The 26,897-nt window shown below is 44.5% G+C and overlaps 1 protein-coding gene across 2 annotated transcripts in view; it reads right to left on the bottom strand.

Moving 5' to 3' along the window:
- BTBD8 (BTB domain containing 8) overlaps positions 1 to 17,414 on the bottom strand; it is a 62,338-nt gene extending 44,924 nt beyond the window's left edge. Inside the window, exons 1-7 of one of the 2 annotated variants that reach the window (XM_066597345.1) lie at positions 17,150 to 17,414; positions 13,161 to 13,343; positions 9,842 to 10,044; positions 6,979 to 7,096; positions 4,810 to 4,899; positions 1,949 to 2,029; positions 335 to 431 (exon numbers count right to left, since the gene is read on the bottom strand). In XM_066597345.1, the coding sequence (XP_066453442.1) occupies positions 335 to 431; positions 1,949 to 2,029; positions 4,810 to 4,899; positions 6,979 to 7,096; positions 9,842 to 10,044; positions 13,161 to 13,343; positions 17,150 to 17,265 (888 nt within the window). In that variant the 5' untranslated portion in view covers positions 17,266 to 17,414. Of the gene's footprint in view, positions 1 to 334; positions 432 to 1,948; positions 2,030 to 4,809; positions 4,900 to 6,764; positions 6,785 to 6,978; positions 7,097 to 9,841; positions 10,045 to 13,160; positions 13,344 to 17,149 lie in introns of those variants that run through there. The other variant, XM_066597346.1, reaches the window with a different exon arrangement.
- Positions 17,415 to 26,897: the final 9,483 nt, after the last annotated feature.

Here is a 26,897-nt window from a genome sequence, read left to right as displayed (position 1 = left end):
ATTTTCTCCTCGTGTTTTGAGCGTAAGCGCTACTTTTTCCTCACAAAAACATTGCGGACACTTGCGATTTTCTAACATGTTTTTTCACATGGCTTTGCCGCGAAAGTCAATAGGACTTTCTAATGTTAAAAGCACGTCGCACCAAAAAAAAAAAAAAAAAAAAGAAGCAGATCGCAGGATCGTGCTTTGCAATGCAAAAAAGAGGAGGCTCCATAGGGAAACATTGGAGATAAGAAAACAAAAAAAAAATGCAAATGAAGGGCTTAGTTAGATGATTGTATTGCACAATAATAGACATAATACTACAAGACTTAACAGATTGTAAATTCTGTACCTTATGGAAAAATTTACAGTAGTCTCTTTTGAGAGTGTAAATAGCGACTTCTCGAAGCCCTTCCAATCCAAACATGTCAGCGATGGAGAGGATCTGACTACAAGAGACAAAATGTGTGAAGAGAGTTATGACCGCACTGCAAAAAGTAGGGTTACATGTGATGCATTAGTATAAAAGAGATCAATATTTGGCTTATGACCTGTGTATAACATTTCAACATCCCTCTTCAGACAGGACCTGGACTCACTGTAATGCTTTGAAACAGGTATTTTTGCAATCCTATGTCTGGTAAGTATGGGCACCATTAGTGCAAAAACTACAAGGAGTTCCTGCTGGTGATGGCCCGCAAAAACACACCCAGTCATCTTAGGGCATAAAGGGAAAGAAGTTTTGCCCCAGTCATCCCCTTGGGCACAGTGAGCGTCAGTTTAGTAACAACCTTCCTAGCTAATGTTCCTCTGCCCATGTAGAGGGTTAACCACCGAGGAAGTTCAACTCATCTATGTTTAAGTAGGATGGGGTCTCTTATCTGCGCAGACCAGATACAAGAACACACACTATAGATCTGGTTGGTTTGACATGCTGGAAAGCAATGCAACTGAGAACGAGACTTCATATTTTTTCCTGTGTCTTGATTTCAATGGTGGTGGAAGAAGCAGCCTTACTGTAGAGATTCGCAAGATGAGGACTCTTGACTAGAGATGAGCGAGCACCCAAATGCTCGGGTCTTCGTTATTCGAGTCCAGCTTTTCGTAAAATTTGAGAGCTCTACTCGAGTAACGAACCCCATTGACTACAATAAGAGACGCGAGCATTTTTGTATGTGGGACGCCGGGTGCCGAGCTTTTTTTTTTTTTTTCCTCTAGGGTTCTCTCGGTTTCCCCTCTCTCCCTCTCCTGACAAAAAATTTGCCAATGATGCGCGCTGCGTCGCGGCGCCAAAACAGGCACGTCACAGCGGGGAGGGGCCGAACACGGCTTGATGCTTGTTCGAGTAATGAGCACCATCGAGTACGCCCATACTCGAACGAGCATCAAGCTCGGCAGAGTATGCTCGCTCAACTCTACTCTTGACGTGTGCTTGGCCAAAATATCAACTAACACCTTGCATTTTTTGTAACTTTTGCAGTACATAGTCTGGCTTATGAATATTTCGGGAGTCCAGGGTGTCTATTGCACTATTGCAGTTCACTTGTGGGGTGCAGGCAGCCTGCTGGATCTGATAGTGGCATCATTAATAGGCTGTAAGCCCGCAGGGTCCACTACGCATACCCGAGTAGTTCATACCCTACCATTAAGATGCCATATTTCTGTATTTTGCACCTAGTCAGCTCCTTCATATGTATTTTGCCTGCTGCGTGGCGTTTTCACCTCCCCTCCGATGCACCATTGAATCAGTAAGTCTGCTCGCCTGCCATGTTGTTCTCTATATCACCTGGTTAGTTAGGTGTATGCTTCATAAGTCAGACAGCTGGACAATGGCATCCTATCACTGCAATGTGATGCATGGATTCAGCGCTCACCGTATATTCTAAAGGTTACAGTTTTACTACCATAGCGTTTTGTGCCAATTACAGAGCAAAGAAATATTTTCCAGAAACACAGAAAGGTTTACCCGGCATCGGTGTTTTTTGGAAGGTCCATGATTCCGCCATATATGAAGTACAAGAGGATCATCATATCTGCTTGTTTAACACTGGAAATAAACACATATCCATAAATGCATTTACGGATCAATACAGCCATGTTAATAATTATACAAGTATGACGTCAGGGAGTCTTTACTTGGAGTACTTAATACCGACGTAACAGTAAGGAGTGAAGTGTTGCTGTTAAAGGCGGTGGAACTGGTTGGGGGGGGGGGGGGGGGGAATAGAGACTTTTTTGAAGTAACATAGTATGTAAGGCTGAAAAAGGCACATGTCCATCCAGTTCAGCCTGTTACCCCCCATAGAGATGTAGGAATTGTACAATATTATTCCTTCACACCCCATGAGGTATTATAACGAATCACACAGTTCCCACGAACTAACAGTAAATCATAGCGGTGGCGCAGGATCTGTGCCCAGGCCATCGCTTGCAGGTCTTGACTTAATATACCCGTCACCCCTATCCAACAGCTTGGGCCACAGAATCCCAATCTTGGCCATTTGAACCCCTTATGCTTGTCTGTAACCACTCAAACTATAAAAATGATCATGTTATTTAATACAGTCTATGCGTAATAAAATAAAAAACAAATGCTAGTATTGCTATTTTTTGTTCATCTCTTCCCCCCCCCCCCCCCCCCCCCCCCGCACTAGAAAAAGAAAAGAATGAAAAAAATTATCAAAAAGTATCTTAAGTACTTGAGAATGGTACTAATTAAACCATTGAAGCGGCCCTCCAGTTTCAGGACAAAATTTTTTTCCAGCACAGGAGGGGCAGGGGGGGGGGGGGGGTGTCAATTTCCTACAGTTCTTTTCTGTTGCCCCTCAGATCTACCAGTTCGAGGCCCTATTTTCAGTCATCCAAGATGGCTGCAGCAATTTTCTAACTACCAAATGCACACTCTGTAACTTTGTAGTACTCTGATTGGCCACTACTGATCACATAAGCAGCTCGGGCCAATCAGAGAGCAGATATAGTGCATTAGTACTGTAACACAACAGTAGTGGGAGATTAGGCAGTCCGAGGATTGTATGGGATATCCTGGACAGCTGAAAACAGCAACCGGAACTGAAGGTTCAAAGGGACCTTAGAGAAAAAACAACCGCAGATAACTACTCTCGTCCCCTCCAGTCTCTAGACAAAACTTTGTCCTGAACCTGGAAGCTCGCTTTAAAACGCACACATTTTCATATGAGAAAACAAAACGTTATGGCTCTCTGAATATGGCGACACAAAAACTATTTTTCAAGTCTTTTTATTGTCTAAAAATTAATCAGTATACAAGTATATAAAATTGCTAACATTGTAATTGTATAAGGCCTCAGTCACATGGGCGCATCCGGGAGCCAATGCGTCCGTGTTCCTGCAGGATAGGACGGCCACACTGCAGGTGCGGACAACTCTCTGCACTGCCGGAAGAAAGAACACATGACTGGCTCCATTACCAGTCCTGTGTTCTTTCTTGCGGCCGTCTTCTTCGTGCAGGAACACGAGCACATCGGCACCTGGATGCGCCCATGTGACTGAGGCCTAAGCCTCAGGACATGTATACAATACAGTAAGTGCCTTAAAAAAAAAAAAAAAAAAAAAAGTTTTTTTTAATTAAATATGTACTAAAATAATGGCATTAAGAAAAATGAATTACAACCAAACCTGCAAAAACAATCCATCATATGGCTATATTCATGGTTAAAAATAAAATCATTATGGCTCTTGGAAAAAGGGACAAAAATATACATCATCCTGAAAGCCAAAATAGGCCAAGTCCTTGGGGTGTTCATACTATAGCGAAAAGTCAAGCAACTTACTGAAATACTTGGGGCCTCAGTTAACAAAATTGTACAAAAAAAAAAAAAAAAAAAAAAAGGACTCTTTGTTACCCACAGGGCAGAGATCTGATTGGTTTGCTATGAGCAACAAAGAGTTTTTCCTTTAGATACTTTTGATAAATGAGGCCCTCTGTATCAAATAGACTCAGTTGAGCTGCAGCAATATTGGCACCAGTTTTAAAAAGTTTGTGAAAATAAACCAAAGTAATTGATTTACAGTAATTTCCTGTCAAACCCCCAAAACTCAAAATAGGTGGTCCAGAGTTAACAAAACATAGATGCTTTATTCCAAACACAGCGCTACCCTCGGGCTGTGTCTGGTACTGCAGCTCAGCTCCCATTCACTTCAATAGAGCTGAACTGTAATACCACATACAACCTTATGGACAAGAACGGTGCTGTGTTTGGAAAAAAAGCATTCATGTTTTCCTAAGGCCGGACTCACACGACCGTAGGGTAATACGCTGCACAGAAATTGCAGTGTTTCACTAGCATACAGAACTGCGTATTGTTGCGTTTTTACTCACGTATGCCTGCGAATGTGCAGTGTATTGTATGCGCGGTGTCCTGCACTGGCTGCTGCTTTTATTAAAAAATATCCCTCTCGTGTCTCCTAGCAACATGCGTAACACCGCACATACACAATGTAACTTTGAACGCACCCATAGAGAACAATTGGGCTCTTACGTGCATAATATGCGGTAAATTGAGCATACTGTGTTTTGTTTTTTTGGGGTTTTTTTTCCTTTTTTTCTTTTTTACACACGCGTAACATATGCAATAAATATACGCAAGTGCGAGTAGAACAATGAAAACCAATGTGCTTTCATTGACACCATTTACATGTATTATGTGCGTGTAATACGCAATGCAGATACGTTGGTGTGATACCGGCCTAACCCTGGACAACCCCTTTACCCAGATAGATTTAGATCTACAACTTTTATTAGCAATGGCACTTTCCGAATCATAAACAAGATATTTAAGAAGTGATTACCCTTCAATCTTGATGAGGTCTCGAGAGGTCTCAGCCCAATATCCACTCAACATAGCAGCAAAGTAACTAGACCTGGCACACAGAATCGCCCTGTAAACACAACACACAGTCAAGTACATGCCATTAAAGAACCCCAATGCTTGGTTATAGCCCATAAGGCCACATTTATACTAAGTCTGCCTCCAAAAGGTATACCATTTGTTTGCATGGAAATCCCTGCCGCAATCTGTATGGCATGGAATTTTTCAATGCGTCATTTCCTGACCTTGAATCCACATTGGGAAATCCGCATGCAGATCACTCCCAATGACAGGAGCTAATCCGTGTGCAAATCCATGGCGAAAAACTGCAGCTCAGCTAAGCATTTTCTGCTGCAAATGATGAGGCAGATCCACATCGGATTTATGTACCCGTGCGCACATACCCTATTATAAGAAATGTCATGTATCGGGTTTTTATTTTATTAGATGAAATATGTAGAAGAGCAAAAACATGCTAAGTATTTTTCAACACTGTAGTAAGTTACCCGTCCTCTGCAGACCATGCCCAAGTCTACACAGCAAAGCTGACAAGTAACAGTCAGAAAACAGTGTCAGCCAGGGACAAACCATTCACTTTAATCTGACATAAACGCAAGACCGGTCAGAAAAATGATGAGTCCATACGCTGAAATCACATTGACAACATTGTAGATCTAAGCGTATAAAAAAGTAACGTTTTGTTTTGAAGACACATGGTATATTCGAAAATATCCTTCCTTAGGCCCCCTGTCCATGGGCGTTGCGGAATCCCGCAGCAGATCTCCGCCGCAGGAGCCTGCACATGATTCTCTGCAGGTGAGCCTATCTGACACATAGGCTGACTGCAGAGAAATGCGGCATTGCCGGCCGCGAGCGGAGAATCGCAATGATTCTCCACTTGTGGACAGGGGACTGGCACTTTCCATAGCAACGCTATAGAAAGCTTCAAACAGCGTGATTCGCCGGCGATTAACCGCTGGTGGAATCACGCCCGTGGACAGGGGGCCTAAATATTACTTTAAAGGCCACGGACGGATTTTTGCTGCAGAATTCGCGGCCAGACGCCTGCTGTTAATTCCACAGTAATGTCCGTCCTTAACATGCAATGTAAAATGATTCTTCCACGCACACGAGCGGAAATCACTTGGGATTTCTGCTCGCAGAGGAAGAATGGCAGCATGCCCTAGTTTTGTGCGAGGCTCGCATGGACGGCTTTAATTGCAATCAATGGAAGTCGTCCGGCCCACAGCGATTCAGAAATGTCGATTTTGAAATCGCTGAGGGCCGGCGCAACAACGCGTCATTCTCTGCACTGCGCATGTGCAGTGGCGTGCCATCTGAGAGAGCTACGCGGGCGTCACTGGCCATCCCAGGGCTGGATTTCGCTGTCGGAATCCGACTCCGCCGTGTGCATGCGGCCCAAATCTGCGATATGGTGCTGTGTGTAAAAGCACAAAGTTCCTGTCCTTATTACCATTTCTATCTTTTCCCCAAACGCAGGGCAGTGCTCCAGCCATATCAGGCTGAGTGTGGCCGTAGATCTTACAGGCGGAGCGCATAGAAGCGGGCCGTTTACGCAGTGAAGCCGGTTCACTGTCTGTGAGCGTGATAAACCATCGGAAAGCCAAACGTCACGGTCAATAGAAAAGATGAGAAGAACACTAAGCCTAATGTTGCTGCGAACAGCGATATCAAGGACATTAGAAGCATTTACATGTCCGGCTGTAATCTAACGTGTGCGGTACAAAAACCGTGAGCCAATCAAACCCAAAGATCGTACGTCAGCGGCTGAAATGTTACTGTGTACTATAGAAAGAGTTTGCATTAGGAGCCGCAGCCTGATAGACGAGGTACATATTCCACAAAGATCTGAGAAATACATACAGAGTTCAGTAAAGTCCGCAACAGATTCGCTGTGGTCACGTGCCGACGTACCCTTATACCGAACGTTTGTAGTCTAATGTCCAACATGCATTTCTAACCACCATGGCACAATCTCATACTTCTACTCTGGTCAGGCTTTCTCTGTTATTGTCTATCAAATATCTTCCTTTCCATATAAACTGCCAATAGAATAAAAATAGAGAATATATGTAGTAACTACTACTACGAACTACTACTACTACGCAGCAATGCCAAAAAGAAGTACCTGTGCACATGAAAATGAGTTTCCTCCACTTGGATATTTAAGTCAGTAGCAATGGACTGTTTGAAGAGCGACAACAAATCTTTGCCCAGGTCGGCAGACGGCTCGCTTCCAGAAAGTTCTACAGTTTAAAGATAAAACCAAAATACTGGTATTAAAATAATACAAAAACTCCCATCATAAATTCTGACCCCCAAAAAAGTTTAAGTCCCACTAGGGGATTTGAACCTCTGATCATTTAATCGCTTGTACATCAGACTGCAATAGCTCTTTATTGCAGAATATTGTAGAGGGCGTCTCAAAAGTATGGAAACACCCATAATAGAATGATAACTGCCGGACAATGTTCCACTTTAAGGCCTCATGTCCACGGGGAAAAAAATGAGGCCCACGCGGATTTCTGTTGCAGGCTGAACTATAAGTGTCATTTTTCCATGCGGGAGAGCCATATAGATATATGCTCTATGAGCTCCCGCATGCGTGATCCGCGTTAAGAATGGAGCATGCTGCATTTTTTTTCCCCGTGCGTGAAATCCGCAAATCACTTAAAATACCATCTGTGGCTATTTAATTAACTGTGAATGGTCAATTAATTCCTATGGGATGCGGATTTGTGTGTGGGGGGGGGGGGGTCACTCGCGGATTTGCTAAATATAATTTCCCCGTGGACATGAGGCCTTACATACAGGCCACAGATGATGGGGTACACCTGTTAGGGCATTTCACCAGCATGGTGGCTATTTTGAAGGCCACCATCTTGGATTCACCAGAAGAAGAAAAAAACGAAAAAAAAAAAAAAAAAAAAAACACACACAATGGTGCGCTTCATTTTAATGAAATCCTTAGGAACATCCTTATGTTAACACAGTAGTTTTCTTCATTATAGGCAATGTGAATGAATGTGAAAGGTGTTACCACAAGCAAAATGTGTTCAGAGCATCCTTAGGCCTCTTTCACACAGCCGTAAAAAAAAAAAAAAAAAAAAAGGCACGGTATTTGTGCGTTGCAAGATGCACAAATATGAACCCCGTTCTTTTAAGTCAAACTAACGATCACTTGAACGTGAGTACGTATGTTTATGTGTGGGTGCTTCTCATGCTCTGCCCCTGGTGATGTCATCGCAGGTCCTACAACATATATAAAACACAGAGCCTGACAGAAGAACAACACAGTTAGGGCTCTTCGAACAGGAGGACAAAAACAACAAAATGAGAATACAACTAAACAGTTATTATCTATGACATAATTTAGCAGTCCTCACAGAAGACACCGATCTACCGCCACCACAGAAGTCCAGCGGGCTGAAGGACCTGCAGTGACATCACTGCTGTGGGAGGAGCCATTGTGCAGTTTGGTAAAAGAGATCCGGTGGGCTGAAGGACCTATGGTGACATCACTGCTGTGGGAGGAGCCATTGTGCAGTTTTGTAGAAAGTACTGTATACTTAATAAGCCAACAGCAGCCACCAGTACCTGTGATGACATTACCGTCATGTGATCACATGTGTGGGTGGAATCAGGGATCACATGACCAGGGGCTGATCACTGTATCCAGGAGTCTGCTGAGCTGGTGAGGTCTGGAAATCAGCATGGATGTACCACAGCTGTGTATGATGTGTGGAAATATGGATGCATGTAGTAGAGCTGTGTGTGTGATGTGTGGGGATAATAATGGATGTACCATGTAGCACAGCTGTGTGGTGCATTGCGTCACCAGAAACATTTGCATGAAAAGGGCAAATTAAAGGGGTTTTCCAAGAAAAAGTCTTAATGACCTATCCTCAGGATAGTTCATCAATAGTTAATCACTGGGGACCCACCGCATGGGAGCTCCAGTAACTGCCTGATCACCTGGCCCACTGCAGTGACTTGCGCCTTAGGAGACAGAAGTGGAAGTGGCTTAGCTGGCTTCACTCTAATCGAAATTAATGAGAGCAGACGCTGCCATTACTTTTCCACAGCAGACTCCGATGTCGTAGGCAGAAGTGTAATAGCCCCTTCAGCTTCTATTAATTTCATTGAGAGTGAAGGCCACTTCCGCTCCCGTTGCCTATGATGCACGTCTAGCCCGATGCAGAGGATCGCGGGGAATCTGATGCGGCAGGTTCCCAGTGCTTAACTATTGGTGACCAATCCTGAGGATAGGTCATCAATAGATCTTGCCCAGAAAACCCCTTTAGGCCTCATGTCCACGGGGAAAATCAGGCCCGCTACGGATTCTACATGGAGAATCTGCAGCGGGTCCCTCCTGCCCCGCGGACATGAGCGCTGAAAATAGGAATTTAAAAGAATTTACCCATCCGGAGCGGGCGGGGAAAGTCTTCTCTTCCTCACGGCCGGATCTTCTTTTTCGGCCGGCGGATGAACTCGTCACGGCTGCGGCACATCACCGACGTGCCGCGCGCATGCGCCGGGCACATCCGCCGAGCCGAAGCAAGAAAGATGCGGCCGTGAGGAAGAGAAGACCTTCCCGGTCCGCTCCAGATGGGTAAATTCTTTTAAATTCCTATTTTAGGTCTCCCGCGGATCCGGACGGCTTCCATAGGCTTCAATAGAAGCCAGCGGGAGCCGTCCCCGTGGGAGACCCGCATGAAAATGGAGCATGGTCCAGATTTTTTCATGCTCCATTTTAAAAAAAAAAATCACTTTTATTGACCATCCGCAGGTATTTCTCTACCCCGCGGGTGGTCAATGCATCCCTATGGGGTGCGGATCCGCGCGCAGGAGAAGAGTTAAAAATCCGCTGCGGATTTTAATTCTTCTTTTGCCCGTGGACATGAGGCCTTAAAGTTTTCTTCAGACAGGTTTCCCCATTCATGTACTGTGAATGTCTTGATCTGTTGGGAGTTATTGCTCATAAATCTTACCATCAAAGTTGTCGTTTTCCTCTGTCTGTATATATTCCTTACTCGCGGTAGTGTTGCCATTTTCCGCAGCTGAAAGCGTTGCACTGTCCATATTGCTACATACATCATGGTTGTGCTCTGGATTTAACTTGGAGTGATCTTTCGCCATCTGAAGAATGTGACCTTCTCTTTCTTTAACACTCCAGGGAGAGGAGTATACGACCCTAAAAAACATAACACAGCAATACAAGTATAGTAACAGAAGGGTTGGCTGAGACTTAAAGGTCCACTCTGGCAAAAAAACATTTCTCTATGCCTACACTCCTCACCCACTTGCCTAAGACATTCTGGACGTCTCTTATGTATATTGCAGTCACTTCTATGCAGTGCAGCCTCCTGTCTGATGCTCATCAGACACCATCTTGATGTTGAGATTTCTCACTGCTTTCCATTTTAATATTCCATTCTATCCCTCTCATGATGCATCAGCACAGCATAACATGAACAGCTATAGCCTGTACCATCTCTGCCTGCAGGGAGGACACCGATCACTACTATGTATATTCAGCAAAAAAAAAACAAAAAAACTACATACCAAAAATATACAGTTTGAGGCTAAACTATCAGCTCTTCTGTGTGATAGAAGCCTTTAATCATCATCAATAACCGTGAAAGAAGTTTCTGTGTCTCCCTCTGAAAAGCTTGTGTGGTAGGGTCTATCACACAGGACTGCCTGAAAAACTGACTAATTTTAGAACACATAAACCCAAGTAAATCATAGGTGGTCAGAATTGAGATCATATGACCCACTTGGAGAAGAACTTAAGGAGTTTCAGACTGAAAAGAATAAAAGTAACCAAGGTGATACTAGCAGAATATATACTGGGGGACTGGTTACATAATGAATAAAAACGTTCACCGCACTGGCTCTTTAAAAAAAAAGAAAAAAAAAAAAAGAAGAGGTAACACAAACTGCATGAAAGGTTATAGAATAAGGAAAAATAATAAACATTACTTACCCCTTCAACCCCCTCGCTGGTGCTCCCTCATGGACTCTGTGTACTTGGTTTTACTCTAAAGCTCTGCTGACAGCTCACCTCCAATTTCTTCCTAAAAGGATCACTATAACTGGCAAACCTCTCCCTATACACAATAGGAATGACTAGTCAGTACTACTGAGCAGCATAGGGGGAGTCCAGGGGAGCTGTTCAGCGAACATTTCTTTCTAAGCTACATCGCTTTAGAATTTTAAAAAAAAGTTCAATAGGACCATCTGCACTCATGCTCCCAGAGTTAGGGAAGCATGATGTTACCGATAGGTTCCTTTCAAGGTGGCTGGAAAATTTAGGACAAATATTCATTTTCCCTACTTACCTCTCATATCCAGTTCAGCAGAGAGAATGTATGCTTACTGTATATAGAGTGGGGGTAGGAGACCGCCAGATACAGTTTCCCCTAAATAAATCCCCATTAAATCAGGTTTCCCCCCAACACACATCATCAGGGGTCATTCAGGTCTCCCACATTATCTAGTCAACGGATTACACCGATAAACCATCTATAGCCAAGCTTTACTTCCAAGAACCAACTGCCTCCTTTTCTCCAAGCATGGACAGCCATGACCTTACAACAGTGATGCAAGATGAGCCTTTCTATATTCGATAACAATTTTCAAAAGGGCAATCTAGTCGAGAAGAACACAAGAGTCCACAGTGATCCTTCAGCAGGCCCGCACACACCTGAACTGGTCCTCTCAGCTACATTACTAAGGCGGCTGTGTGCTCACTGGTCCGGAACAAGCGGGCAGCAGCGGATCAGACATTGCCACGCTATGCCAGAGTTGTGTGTGGTGAGAGTATTATCTTCAGCCATCCCATTTAATTCATACGTGGGATCTATGTGCCATAGAGCGCCAGGTCTTTTTGCTTTTCTAGCCTTAAAAAGGGAACCTAAATCTTTTCACAATGCCGTATGCGATCTTCAATGGGGGCACTGCAGGAACTAGGGAGCAGGTGAGTATAAAGACAATACCTCAACAGGGTCCCGTCACATCCCCTAACAGCACCATAACAACTTATAGCGCTAGGGATGTGGCAGGTTCCCTTTAAAGAGGTTCTCTGGTACTTAAAAATTTACAGACTTAAAATGACATAAAATAAAGAAAAAATAAAAAAACGTACAATGACGTGCTCCAGCGCCTCAGCGTCTAGAACTGGAGCCCTGGTTCCCACCTGGCAAGTGGGTGAAGTGCCATTTAATGTGCACATGACTGCTCAGCCAAATCACAGGTTTCAACAGCCATGATTTAAAAAAATTTGAAAAATTAAAAAAAAAAAAAATGTTAAAAAAATTTCAGTGGCTGCAGAAGCCTATGATTGACTGTGTATGGCAAGTGACCAACCATCACTTCTTCTGGGTTCTTAAAAGTCACCAGTGAAGTGCAGTTTGTAGTTCTATAACAGTAACCTATGAGGTTTATGTCGTCAGGGGTCATTCAGGGGTGCAGATTTAGGCCATGTAGCACATGCAATAGATTCTCTGTGGAATAGGCCAGCAGATCTGCCCCAACATACACACATGTAACATATGTACGACCCGTAACAGATCAGGCTGCCGGTTTTATAATGTTGGCTTTGTATGCGTTATCTATGTATAACACTAGGCAGCTCCTCCAATATGTGGTAGGGGTGTGCGGTTGCTCATCAGTATTTTGAACCTGTGCAATGCTCCTCCATATAGCATTTTCCCTTTCTCTATGCTGCTGGGAAATAGTTTATACCCGTCCTTGTAGCTCTGTATCAGTCGGGCTCACACAACCGTAAGTTTACCTTATGTGGCGCAGGGTGTTAAGGCAGCAGAAAAATGCAGTCCTAAGCTCTCGCTTACAACCTGAAGGTTGCAGGTTGAATCTCACGGTTGACTCAGCCTACCATCCTTCCGAGGTCGGTAAAATGAGTACCCAGCTTGCTGGGGGGGCGTAAAAGATGACTGGGGAAGGCAATGGCAAACCACCCTGCAAAAACAGTCTGCCAAGAAAACGTCACAATGTGACGCCACCCTAGGAGTCAGTCATGACTCGGTGCTTGCATCAGGAGACTTTACCTTTACCTTACGGAGGGTCTGTACCCTGTGTGATACACAGTAACTCGCAGGCACCCAGTTACATGGCTTACACAGTTCGACACGCTAATGTGAGCAGAATTGCGTAATACGCAGCCTTTTCCATTTTGCCGCGTGTACACGTGAGAACAAGACCATTATACCCTATTACATTGCTAAGTGACAGCGGGGACATTCCGCAACAATTACACCACACATGAGAAAAAACACTAGGACTTACTTGAGAAAAGCTTGCATTTCAGATGGCTCCACATTTTGGACAGTGAAGGTGTCTCCTGTTCCCTGTCTTGTGACCCACTTGTAGAGTTCTGGGGTCCTTGCCAGCAGCACGGCCTTGTGCACCTTAAATCGGGGTTGTCCAACATGGAGAACGGTATCTGTATGGATTTCTTCATTTAAAAGCCTGGAGAGGGAACAGGATTTTGATTTGAGAACAAGTAGTAGAAATAAGCAACACAACACAAAAGGGGTTGCCCCCCTTTTAGCTGTAGGAAGCAGACAGCTCTGTACATTGCGCAGTGGCCTGGGTTGGTACTGCAGGTTGAGGCTCATTTACTTCAATAGAACTCTGCTTGCAGTACCAACCTGGACCACTGGGCACTGTATGGAGCGGTCTGCTTCCTGCAGCAAAATAGCTAGAAGTGGGACAATCCCTAAAAAGACAAGTTGCAATTTTTAATCACTGTTTTCCTGGTCTTTTGAAAGCATGTAAAGCCTTTAATATTGTTACTACAGGGTGTCTTGAGCTTTCCCATCTTGGAAGTCTAAATTGGTTTCAAAAGACTTCCCAGGAAGCTAGTGGTTGAATAGAAGACATGTATTCAAACTGCTTGCACTGTGTATATTGGGGAGGGGTTAGTAGAGTTCGTTATACATAGCGCTTACCAGGACTACCCAGACTATCCAGGAACCAATCAGAATCTATTCTGAGCCCCTAAACCAGCACGGTCGACAATAAGCACCAAAAGATTGCCTATGGCCCATATACTGAACAATCAGAAACAAAAGTTAGTATGATCGTAAGTTTGGCCGATAATTGCCCAGTCAAACATGCCCCGCCATCCTCCGCCACGAGAAAAGTCATTTGTCTGAACAAACCTTCTACGTAAGCCAAGAAAAATCCTGGTTGTTGACAGCATCGGGAGTGCCGCTAGCCTCTCTGCTGCCTGAGGACAATAGCAAAATAGTGCCCCCTCCCTGCCCCCCGTATAAAATGCCGACAATTTAGCACACCGCAGGAAATAAATTCCTAAACTAATAATCCAATAAAACTACAAAAGTCCAAACATACATTATATAATTACAGCCCCAGAACCAAGCTCGGTACACAAATACGGCCCCAGAACCAAGCCCAGTACACAAATACGGCCCCAGAACCAAGCTCAACACAAGGATAAACTGTAAAGTCAGGTCAACCACGGCTATTTAATTTTATACAACCTGAACAATGGTAAAGTGTGATGGGAGTTGTCAGTTCGCAAACAAGAATGCTACTACCCACCATCACTCTATAGACCATACACTGACTTATGGACTGATCAGAGGCACCTAGTGGCAGAATAAACAATGTCATGTGAGAGTCACAAGCTCCTTTTTAATAAGCATTGTCCTTTTCTTTTCCATCCAGTCCAGACTGACATGACAACTTCTCCTGGACACAAATTGTCTCTTCAGAAATTGCCACACAGTTGTCTGTCTCTTTGTTTTTCGATATTCGTAATCTCCATATTAACAAACTTAATATGTCACATATGGTTTCCCCTAAATCCTGTAGAACAGTGCAACTCACAGCGCCCTGAGTAATGAATAGCAAGCCGCACTGTCCCTGTAGTAAATAAGGAGCCACACTGTCTCCTAGTAGTAATATATAGCAATACTGCCTCCTGTAGTAAATAAGGAGCCATACTGTCTCCTAGTAGTAATATATAGCAATACTGCCTCCTATAGTAAATAAGGAGCCATACTGTCTCCTAGTAGTAATATATAGCAATACTGCCTCCTGTAGTAAATAAGGAGCCATACTGTCTCCTAGTAGTAATAAAAGCCATAATGTCCCCTGCAGTCGTAGCCATACTATACCAGGCAGCCTGAAGCAGAGTGCTGAACTTGCCTCATCGACAGGGAGCCGCTGGGCAGCACATCACCCAGCGTGAACCAGGATGTGCTGCCAACAGTAATGAAACTATAAGCGCCTGAACACTCATTCTGTCTAAAGACAGTCCTGATGACTATTCCATGTATACAGACCTAAACGAGCAGTGATCAGCTTGCTGTCATAGATCAGTGTTGGTTCTGCAAAATGGAACTACCTACACCAGCATCAGACCATCAACAGACTCCATGCCCACCAGATCACATGCCCCTTATACCTCAAGCTTTGCCCGACCTCCGTTACATGCACGTCATTAATCACACATTAGACCCAAGTTGCAGTAATGTTCATATGGTTGTGTAGGAGGTGCACTCACATTCTATGGTCTCCTAGGGAAGAGGAACACATACAAACATGGGACGGATTCTAGAAGACACGGACAACAACATGATTGTGCAGGTAGATATGGAGGACCCCCGATTGTGGAAAAGACTCTTCAAAGTTGACATTTGTGTAGGATCTGCGGACACTATTTTGTATGAAGACCTGAAGATGCAGAAAGTTTCCTCCAGGTGGGTGCCGCGAATGTTGACTGCCAATCACAAGGCTGCGTGCGTGGCAATGTGTTAGGTGATCTTGACATGTGAAGAGAGCATGAATGGGGCCTTCAGTCTGTCCATTGTCACAAGGGATTTTATGTTTTTCCAAAGATGGAGGACGCTCCTTGTGGTCACATGTTCCAGTCCTCTTACAGTGGGCAAAAAAAAAAAAAATGAGGAGACTTTAGAAGTTGGACGCACGTACCAGTAGTACGTTGTTGCATTTGGTGAACTGGATCCATGCAATGACCTTATGATTGTCCCGGGGACTTTAACAAGTGGTGACAGATGACCGGTGGACACATCGGACTTCCATCGCTCCTCTAAGTAAATTTAGAAAAGGGGACAAGCGGAAGGAAGGATGACTGCAAGATCAGACTACACAGGATGTTTGTTGTCTGTTACCATGGAGACACTGGAACTGAAGACGCCAAACACTACAGTACTATGTGCAGCACGGCTGCCTTTATTACTTTACACGGAAACGCTTTAATTATTGTCTTATTTAATCAGATAAAACACACTGACCAAAACCGGTTCACACGTATAGCGGTCCAATACAAAGGGTAAAGGTATAAGGCTTGGTTCACACAGGGCGGATTTGCCGCGGTTTTGCCGTGCAGAATTCAGCCGCGGCAAATCCGCCTGCGGCTGCTAATCTCGGGATTAGCCAGCCATGTGGACGAGATTTCTCAGAAATCTCGTCCACACGGGATGGCCAATCCGCTGCGGTAAGTCCGGCTGAAACCGCGGCCGCCGCAGCTTCAAAAGATGCAGCATGTCTGTTTATTGTTTACTTTCGTCGCGGCTGCGCTCTCCTCTATGGGAGCGCCGACCGCAACGGAAAAGCGAGCGGCCGGGCCGCTTTAAAGTCGCTGCGGCTTTTTCTGCGGCGGTTCTCCCGGCGGAAATCTCGCGGTTTTTGCTGCGGCCAAACCGCGGGATTTTCGGCGGGAATACGCCCCGTGTGACCCCAGCCTTACTACTAGGATACTACAACCCAGAGGACACAGAGGTCAAACTCAAGTCCCGCCCCATTTTATGTAGCCCACCAGCCATGCGGGGTTAGCCAGGCAGCGCTGGGATACACCGGGGTCTGAGGGGGAGGCGCTGCTCTGACCCCTGTGTAGTGGCCGGCGCTTGTAATTGCAAGCGCAACGCCCAGTGATTTCAATGGGGTCACTATTATTGCTGAGGCCACTATTGGTGTCATTATTATGGGGGCCACCATCACTACCGAGGCCACGGAGGGGTGGGGAGGGGGCACCATCACTAACGAGGCCACAGGGGGGGCGGGGGCACCATCACTAACGGGGCCACGTTGGGTGCTATTGCAATGCTGCTCCAAAGTAAGTCATGCCGTGTATATTTTCATGTTTTCCATTGGATGAACACACACTCATGTGAGCGACCCCATTAACATCAGCGGGTTCTGTTCACTGCGTCTTGTGCGTGTGATACATGTGAACGAGCTCTTACTATACAGCTGATGCGGCCCATAGCAGATCCATACATCACCTGAGCAGATCCCTACTGAGCTGATCACTCAGTAGATCCCTCAGCCGGCGCCGCTCTGACACATCCTTGGCATGGAAGCCCTTCCATTCTGTGCGGCTGCTGGCTGCCATCCTCATGCACAGTCATCTAGCAGCAGCCTCCATCACTCCACCTCCCGGCGCCGTTACCAAGGCAACCACCCACGGGAAGCCAGGGACAAGCAGCTAGGCCGCGGCGGGTAGGGACTGGGCTCGGCGGAACTGCCCGGTGCACCTTGTACTTTGTTTTCGAACCACGATTCCTGCCGGGCTGGATGACGTCACTCCCGGAAGCCACGCCTCTCAACAGTAAGATGGACCAATAGCTGTAGGACCTCTTGCCGGTACTGTGTTACTATTGGCCACATGGGAACAGATGGCCGGGAAGGCGGGAAAGAGGCTGGGGTTAACCCTGAATGTGCTGGAAGATGTCGGCCGGCAGCGTGGAGCGGCCAGCAGTGCTGAGGGAGAGTGGCTGAGGGGGGTGTCACGTGTCCCAGGAGGAGTAGAGCGCCTAGAAGTTGTACTAAGTGTGCCCCCCTGTATTCCCACCCTGACCCCTTACGGCTCACAGATTGACACATTTTTCTAAATCCGTTTCTCCAGCGTAACCGCGACACATCCAGTAACGGAACGCCCGCAGGGTTATGGTGGTTTAACCCCTTACTGACGAGCCCATTTTATGCCCAAATGACCAATCAATTTTTTTTATTGTCGCATTCCCAATTTCCATAACTTTTTAATTTTTCCATCACATGAAGGTTTATTTTTGCGGGACACGTTGTAGTTTTTAATGGCATCATTTTGGGGTATATATAATGTATTGTATTACTTTTAAATTTATTTTTAAGGTAGATTTTGAAAAAAAAAGACATTCCGCCATTGTTTTCTTGGGTTTCTTTTTGACGGCGTTGGACATGCAGAATAAACCATGTGATAACATTATTCTGTGGGTCCGCACCGCTGCGGTAAGGCCTCTTTCACATGGGTTACAGCATTATCGCCGCGAGAAAATCGCAGCTGTGTTCTGTGCGCTATCTCTGTTTCCTCGCAGCGATATCATGACTTTTTTAGCACACTTGCTGGGATTTTCGGGGGAGGGGGGGACTTGAAATATAAACCCTACCCTGAAAATAAGCCATAGCTGCATTTAAAAAGCAATACATTACCAAACAGGCGCTGTCCACTCCGGCAGTTCGGCGGAACTTGTTTGTGGTCATCAGCCAGCGCTTCCTGGTCAGGGGTTTCAAAAACCCCGCCTCCAGGAATCGCTGGCTCTGATTGGTCTTTGAGCGCCACGACTCGGCCAATCACTGCAGTGCTTGATGAACCAATCACAGCCATTCAATGAGATAACATGCTAGCTATTATTCAAATTTACCAGTGTAATCAGCAGGTTTTAGTTATACAGAAACATCTCAAATACTTTCTGTTATGAACTTTAAAAAAATGTGTTGCACGGTGATCAGATACTCTACTGTCTGTTCAGCCTTAGACCCTGAGGGGTGGGGAAGGGAGGGGAGGGGGCAGCTGCGTATTTTCTCGGCTTCTGCCGTGAGAATCTTTGTGTGTGCTGTACAAGCAGCTGGGGGCCCACTGGATTCTGCTGGTGCTTTCTACTCTGGACCTCCTTCTATAGCGCATATATGAATATTGAATCCTATTACTCTTGACAGTTAATGCAGTTGATCAGCTGCACTGGGCTCTACATTCTGAGGCAGTCGGTGTCCTCCCCTAATGCCCCTTATAGACAAACATCAATGAGAACTGAAGCAGCTTTCAGTATCAGTGGGGAAGGGGTTGGTTGAATAGAGCACCATAAATTGGAGAAGTTATCCCCCTGAAGGTAAGGGTTTGTCAGCTCTTGCTGTATTGACGCTTGGGACAACATTATCTTCCACTCCTGTGGCACTATCTTCTAAGACAGTAGTGAGAGGAGGAGCAGAATTGAATACCGTCACCACTGGAAACGAGGACCAGCTAGTGAATTGCATCATGAACTATACTGTATGAAAAAAGTTCATACATTATCCCTTGGGGATCTTCCCACACTAGACTCTATCTTGTTCTAGCTACAAAAAGTTGCTGGGAAGATCAGGTGAAGCCTAAGGTTTATTAGAGACTAGTAATCATTAGGAAATTATAATACCAGTGTTTCTGGCAAACCCCTTTAATTTGCCCTTTTCATGCAAATATTTCTTGTGACGCAATGCGCCACACAGCTGTGCTACATGGTACATGCATTATGATCTCCACACATCACACACACACAGATCTACTACATCCATCTGGATTCGCACACAAGACAAACATGGCTCTGCTACATGGTACATCTATTATGATCCCCACACATCACACACACAGCTCTACTACATCCATCTGGATTCGCACACAAGACAAACATGGCTCTACTACATGATACATCCATTATGATCCCCACACATCACACACATAGCTCTACTACATCCATCTTGATTCCCACACATCACGCACACAGGTCTACTACATCCACCCTGACCCCACACATTACACACAGCACATGACAAACAGCTCTGCTACATCCTGATTCACACACATCATACACACAGCTCTACTACATGCATCTTGATTCCCACACAAGAAGAGCACAGCTTGGCTCCTCCCTCAGGAGTGACATCACCGCAAGTCCTTCAGCCCACCAGATTTCTGAGGTGACGGTTGGTCAGTGTCTTCTACCAGGACCGCTGAGTTGTGTATGACATAATAACGGCTTAGTTGTATTCTCATTTTCTTATTTTTGCCCTCCCCTTCCAAGAGCCCTAACTGTGCTGTTCTTCTGTCGGTCAGGCTCTGTATTTTATATATGTTGTAGGACCTGTGATGACGCCACCAGGGGGCAGAGCAATAGACATCACCAGGGTGTGGTGCAAATATATTTGGTTATTTGTAGCCCTCCATCTTGTATTAAAACAGCCATTAATATTCAATGTATAGATTGTAAGGATTGAGTAACTGAGCCTTATAGACTTTTTGGAACCTTGTAAGTATCTGGACATAGTGTCACCACTGTCTTGTAAATCTACCACCATTGTCTATAGAGTCTTGTGATCTATTGTCTAATTAATAATGCAAATCTATCTTATTGTCTTAAGACTGAGCTGGGGCCTTATGTATATTTGAAGCTTAGTGCTGTCATTGTTTTAGGAATCAGTTTGTTTGTCTGATGTGGTTAATGGTCACTTCAAATTGTGACTAGAGATGAGCGAGTATACTCGCTAAGGCACATTACTCGAGCGAGTAGTGCCTTAGCCGAGTATTTCCCCGCTCGTCTCTAAAGAGACGGGTGAGTTGCGGCGGGGAGGAGAGAGGGAGATCTCCCCTCCGTTCCTCCCCGCTCCCCGCCCCCCGCCGGACCCCGAATCTTTAGAGATGAGCGGGGAGATACTCGGCTAAGGCACTACTCGCTCGAGTAATGTGCCTTAGCGAGTATACTCGCTCATCTCTATTTGTGACCTTTTCAAACACACAATGATATTTGTAATGCAAATATTCAGGCAATAGGTTATACTAGCTGTAAAAGACAGAGGGTTTTGGAGAGGGAGAAGCATTTTGGACTTGTGGTAGTGAATGCCCTCTCACAGTGTTGTTCAAAGGCTGTGTATAACAGCCGAAACGTTGTTATCATGTGGAATTAATAAAGAAGAGGATTAATAGCTATCTGCACCTTCCTGCTGCTTGGACTTCTATTTTCGTACAACTGGCTTACGGACCCATGGTCAAGGGTCTGCTCCTGAGCGTGCAGGGTCATTGAAGCCTTCCACCTATGGTGTTACACTCTGTGCTATTTTCTACTACTTTCTATGGACAGTGTCGTTCCCAAGAGGCCCCCTGTTCTCTGATTTTTCGCCGTTGCTTCTCCAGCTGATGCACAAAGCAGATAAGTATACACAGGGCTCTTGGTGTTATGGGTATTGATGTAACCTTTGTTTAAGAATTGTTTACAAAATGTATATGCGATATCACCTATTGTTATGTAACTTTGTTCTATTTTTTAGCATTTATTCATTTGTATTAATAAATTGTGTTGTATCAACCCACTTGTCCTTCTGTAAAGCCTTATCTGAACTTGATGTTTTCCAGTTAGCAAAACACCAGGGGTGGCGCATGAGAAGCACATACATACATACTCACTGACAAGTGGTCGTTAGTAGTTTGACTAGCTTGTTACCTGCAACTTCGTCCTCATGGAATTTTTTAAATCTAATCTGTGTTTTGCTGTATACTGAAATGTAAAAAGATGAACTAGTGAAAGGAATGTAACTACAATCTGCTGGCAGACAGTTCTGTATGCTATTAGTCTTGTCATCTTTTGGGATATACAGATTTTGTGGGCTGTATACATGTGAGCCGCCACATACAGCTGCCCAGGAGAAAAACATGTTTTTTCTAAATGTACACCCGCTACCTTTAGGGTTTGCCCTTCAGCCTTATTGATCGTCATCACAAATGATATTTTTGGAGGAAATTGCAGCCTTTTGAATTGAAAAGGCAAATCCGTCGGTATTATTGGAATGTGTGGAATTAAAACACTTCCTCCTTCTGCTATTCCAGTCCTAATAATGGCTCTTACAATATTTCGCCCCAGGTGTGTAATTTGTAATCGTGTGCCGTTGCAGAGTTTTGGCGCATTAATAGGACCGGAACACCAACTTTTAACCTCAGCTTATAGGAAGGCACTCCTGACAATTCCAAAGAGTTAAGGAACTCTACAGGGTGTGAGGGGACTTGTTCAGCGTCCATAACGTTATCCACCAACAGATACTCTACAATATCTCCTTCGACTCGTGAAATAATTTTTTCATTCACCTGTCCTACAGTTTCATTAGTTGGTGCCAAAATTAGCCTTTGACACAACCGTTCTTTATTCCCCATATTAGGTTGAATAAAACTTGCTTATCAGAGCTGCGCTGTGATTGGTTGCTGTTTCTTATACTGCTGAGGTAAAATAAAAGCTGTGCTGTGATTGGTTGCAGTTTGTTATACTGCTGAGGTAAAAAAAAAAAGCTGCACTGTGATTGGTTGCCATGGGCAACACAGATTTAAAAAAAAATCTCAATCCATGTTCATGTGTCTTTTGTTCAGGTTTTAATCCCAGGCAACACCGGGTATCCCTGCTACCTTAATAATCGCATACGTGCGGCAATGATGTCTGCCCTCATGTGTCTGCCCGTTTGTGTAGGCCTAGCTTATGTGCACACCCTTCCCCTTGCTGAACGGTGCTGGCGGCGGAGCGGAGGTGCGCCTGCGCATGACCAAATCTGCCTTGTCACGCTCTCTAGAGAACTCGGGATAAAACATGGTCTATGTCCTTCCTCAGGATGCTATATCCCTGCAAAATTTTCATCAAAATTGCTTCAGCGGTTCAGCCATGAAAAAGTAACAGACAGACAGAGAGCTTGTTCTAATGAACGTACTTTTTGCGCTGCTAGCACCACACAGAACACGCTTCTAATAGGACCCAGTAGGTTCCTTTAGAAGCGTTCACATGGATCATTGTTAGGAGAGCGAAACTGCACGCACCTAACAAAGATCGGACATGCGAGTGCAAACTCGCATGTCAGCTCTGAGGTGCCCGCAAAGATAGCACATGTCCTATCTTTGCTGCCTGCTTTCTATAGGCTCCTATGGGAGCCTTGAAAGCAGGCAGCCCGCACCTCAGATCGTGTGAACGGGCTACTTCACAGAGATTGAAGCTGCCCATTCATGCAATATTTACAGCGCTGACACTATGCATTTGCCCAGATGGACAGTTTCTTTCCCATTTATAATATTAGTATGGATATGGATGGAGAGAAAGCTGTATGGTAACAGGCATAGAGGGGATATGTTGCAGCTTTCCGTAAAGGTATGCATTGGAGATCCTCCATACTTACATCCTCTGACAGGAGGCTCCAATAGTGATGTGAACAGGCCCTTACAAGTGTGTGAAAAAGATTTTAGTTTGAAACTATAGTAATTGTCAGGGTTGCGGGCATAGCATGATCTAATAACTAAGGAGGCCCATCTCCACACAGTGGTAAGGTGCGGTTATTGATGAAAGGAAGGCATTGAAATTAAATGTATTGAATGTACTGGACCATTGTTTGTGAATCATTCCTGTGCTGTGATATTGCTGCATTATGACTACATTGTAATGTCTTTGTGTACATTTAAGAAAGCAGAGAGGCAGGCATTCAAATACTGCATCGTTGTTGATTGGACCACAGACAGAAGTGGAGAAGTGAGGGAAATAAAGTATAGGACAGTGAACTACTGTCAGAGTGGTAGGCTTACAACATGCATCCTGCCTAAGGGCTTATTCACACGAGCGTATATCGGCCACCATTTTCACGGCGGTCCGATATACGCTATCATCTGATGCATTGGATTCTAATGCGTCAGATCACACAGACGTATTCCCATGGCGTAACAGTTCCTGGCCGGCCAATATAGCACCGAGCAGGAAAGATAGTCCTGGAGCTATCTTTCCGCCTGAAATATGTCGGCCTCTTCATAGCCTCCTATGGGAGCCAATGACCGCGGCCAGAGAAGGGAGGGAGTTCTGCTAAACTGCCTCCCCCTTCTCTCCTCCTCTCTCCTCCCCTGTTTGCAATGGGAGGGCTGGGATAAAGGCAGAACTAATTTAAGCTCTTCCCCTCCCATTGCTGGCTGTAGACAAGGGGCAGGGAGAGGGTGGGAGCTTAGCTCCACCCCACCATGTCCCCTCCCATTGCAAACAGACGCAGGGGAGGAGAGAGGAGGTGAGCCTGCGAGCTAAGCTGTCTCTCCCCGCCCAATGGCAATGCAGCCTCAGCGTATATGCACCAGGCCTGGCCGTCTGAACGGCGCACAAATGTTAGATTTGTGCACCTGTTCACGCATTTTTACGGAGCCGGTGGGCCTAAAGGTGGATTGCAAACAGCTAGGCAGCAAAAGAATGAGGAAGATCACCTGAAAATACTAAATTAAAAACATGAAATTTGAACACTCTTCATGCTAACTGAAGCCTTTCGGGTCTGAGATGTAGCTCTTGGGTTTTTTGCAAACTCTCTGAAAATTGCACGGTCTGACCTTGGGTTGAATTTGCTGGACATCCACTCCTGGGAAGATTTGTTTTGCATGTCTTCCACTTGAGAATAATCTTTCTCACTGTAGAATGATGAACTCCAAATTGTTTGCAAAAGGCCAAATAGCCCTTCCTGGACTGATGGGCAACAAGAATTGCTTCTCTAAGATCATTGCTGCTGTCTTTCCTCCTTAGCATTGCATTAACACATACCTGAATGCTCCAGACCAGGAAACTTCCCAAATTCCTACTTTTATAGAGGTTGTCACACTTGCTGATGATCAATTAATTAGGTGCATTTGATTAGTAGCACCTGACTGCTACTTACCCTCTTATTTCCTATGGAAGCAATAACGGTATACTTAATTTTTCACACACTGCTTCTGCATTTTAGCCTAGTTTTTGTTAAATAATGACACATTGTAACTTGATGTGGTGGTCACCTCAGGTTGTATTTACCTAATTTTAAGATCTTCTAAAGACCAAAAGTACTGATTCGTGAAAAATAGAATTCAAAGAGGGCGTACTTTAGTTTTCATGACTGTATATGCTTGATAATACCATCAGCCCTTGAGCTGACCTGTGAGCCATTGTTTGGGCCATTGATATTTTACTTGCCAACTGTACATTCTAAAGTTTTATATAGTGTCATATACTCCTTGAACTTCCCCGCACTCTGATATTAACAGTATATTCTTTGTCTTGTGCTCTGCTGCATTGAGCATTCATTTACTAAGAGGTTTCTCTTCATTATAGTCCAGTGAGCCCCATAAGGCAGATCCACTTCATTTGTATTCACCAAGCAGCAATTACAGATATAACAGCATGCATCATAGGCACATGGAACGCCCTTGTCTGTATCGTTATTGATCCACAGGACTGTTTTTTTCCATGTGCCATTACTACTGTTTCCTGCATTCAAGAGATAATTTTCCTGGCGATACGTCGGGGTATAAAATTCACAGTGGCACACAAAAACCATTCGTATGCCGCAGAAAAAAATGGCTTTCAATGGCTAATTCTACTGCAGATTTTTATGATCTTAATAGCTATGTTTTTCACCAACCTCCTTTATGTTTCCATCCTTCAGGATTTACTCCTGTCATTTGCTAAAATAATATTTTACAAATTGTCCTGAAAGTATGTGCCTGGCCTGGAAATTTTAAGCCACTCCTGTATTGTATTGGCTGTGTGCTTACAGTCATTGTCTTATTGGAAGGTGAACCTTCTGCCATCCCTTGCACTCTGGATCAGTTTAGAATCTCTAGATTAAGAATATCTTTGTACTTTTGCTCCATTCAGCTTTCCTTCAACCCTGACCGGTCTCCCTGTCTCAGCTTCTGAAAAATATTCCCACAGCATGACGATGTTACAATCACCATGCTTCTCTGTAGGAATAATATTGGGCAGGCGATGGGCACTGCCTGGTTTCCTCCAGGGATAACGTTTAGAATTGAGGCAAAAAAAAGTTTAATCTTGGTTCATCAGATCAGAGATCTTGAGCCCTTCAGGTGCTTTTTGGCAAACTCCAGACGGACTTTCATGTGTCTTTTACTGAGGAGAGGCTTCTTTCTGGCCACTTTGCCACAAAGCCCCGATTGGTGGAGTGCTGCAGTGATAACTGACCTTCTGGAAGTTTCTCCTATTTGCACACAGGATCTTTGGAGGTTGACAGTTGAGTTCGTAGTCACCTCTTACCAAGGCCCTGCTCTCCTGATTACTTTGTTTGGTGGGTTGGCAGCTCTTTGAAGAGTCCTGGTTGTTACAAGCTTCTTCCATTTAAGATATATGGAGGCCGCTGCGCTCTTGGGACTTTTCAGTGCAGCAGAATTTGTTTTCTAGCCTTCTCCAGATCTGTGCCTCCACGTAATCCTGTTTCCGATCTCTACAGGCAGTTCTCTCCTCATGGCATGGCATATAGACAGGGGTGTGCCTTTTAAAATTATGTCTGATCAACCGAATTTACCACAGGTGGATACCAATGAAGGTATAGAAACATCTCAGATCATTAAAAGAAATGGGAAGGACCCAGAGCTCAAGTCCCATATCAAAGGGTCAGAACACGTATGTCAATGCAAATTATTCGTTTTTGATACTTAAAAAATTTGCAGAGATTTCAAACCTTTTATTTTTACTTTGTCATTATGGGGTATTGGGTGCAGTATCATGGGGAAAAACTTTTTTTTTTTTTTTAAATATATTATATATCACTGGAATATATTAGTATACTAGTAGTCTAGAAGTTGGCCTTTACTATACTCTCATGCTGGAAAGACTATAGAACAGAAACCCTAAATCCATAGAATATTAAATTGCTGAATACGTATATTGATCTATATGGTGAGAAACCCATTACTTGCTCCAGTAAGCCACCGAGTTGTGTAGGGAATTGCATAATAAGCCCTGCCAAACCGCAGCAGCAATCATAACTCTGCTGTCATGTAAATTATTTATTTTAAAAATGCATTCTTCAAGTCTGCAGAATTATACTTTTTTTAGCGTCCTTGATACGTATATACTACTGCCGTTTAATAAAATACAAGGGACATTGTCCTGTCCTCTTTTTTTTCCCTTCTCTAAACAATATTGTAAGCCATTAAAGTTTTTCTTATTCAGCAAATTCTATAGTCAAAGTTTTTGCATTTTA

The sequence above is a fragment of the Eleutherodactylus coqui genome, chromosome 3 (genome assembly GCF_035609145.1).
Source record: "Eleutherodactylus coqui strain aEleCoq1 chromosome 3, aEleCoq1.hap1, whole genome shotgun sequence".
In the NCBI taxonomy this organism is placed as follows: domain Eukaryota; kingdom Metazoa; phylum Chordata; class Amphibia; order Anura; family Eleutherodactylidae; genus Eleutherodactylus; species Eleutherodactylus coqui.
This window is presented reverse-complemented; position numbering and strand designations above follow the sequence as displayed.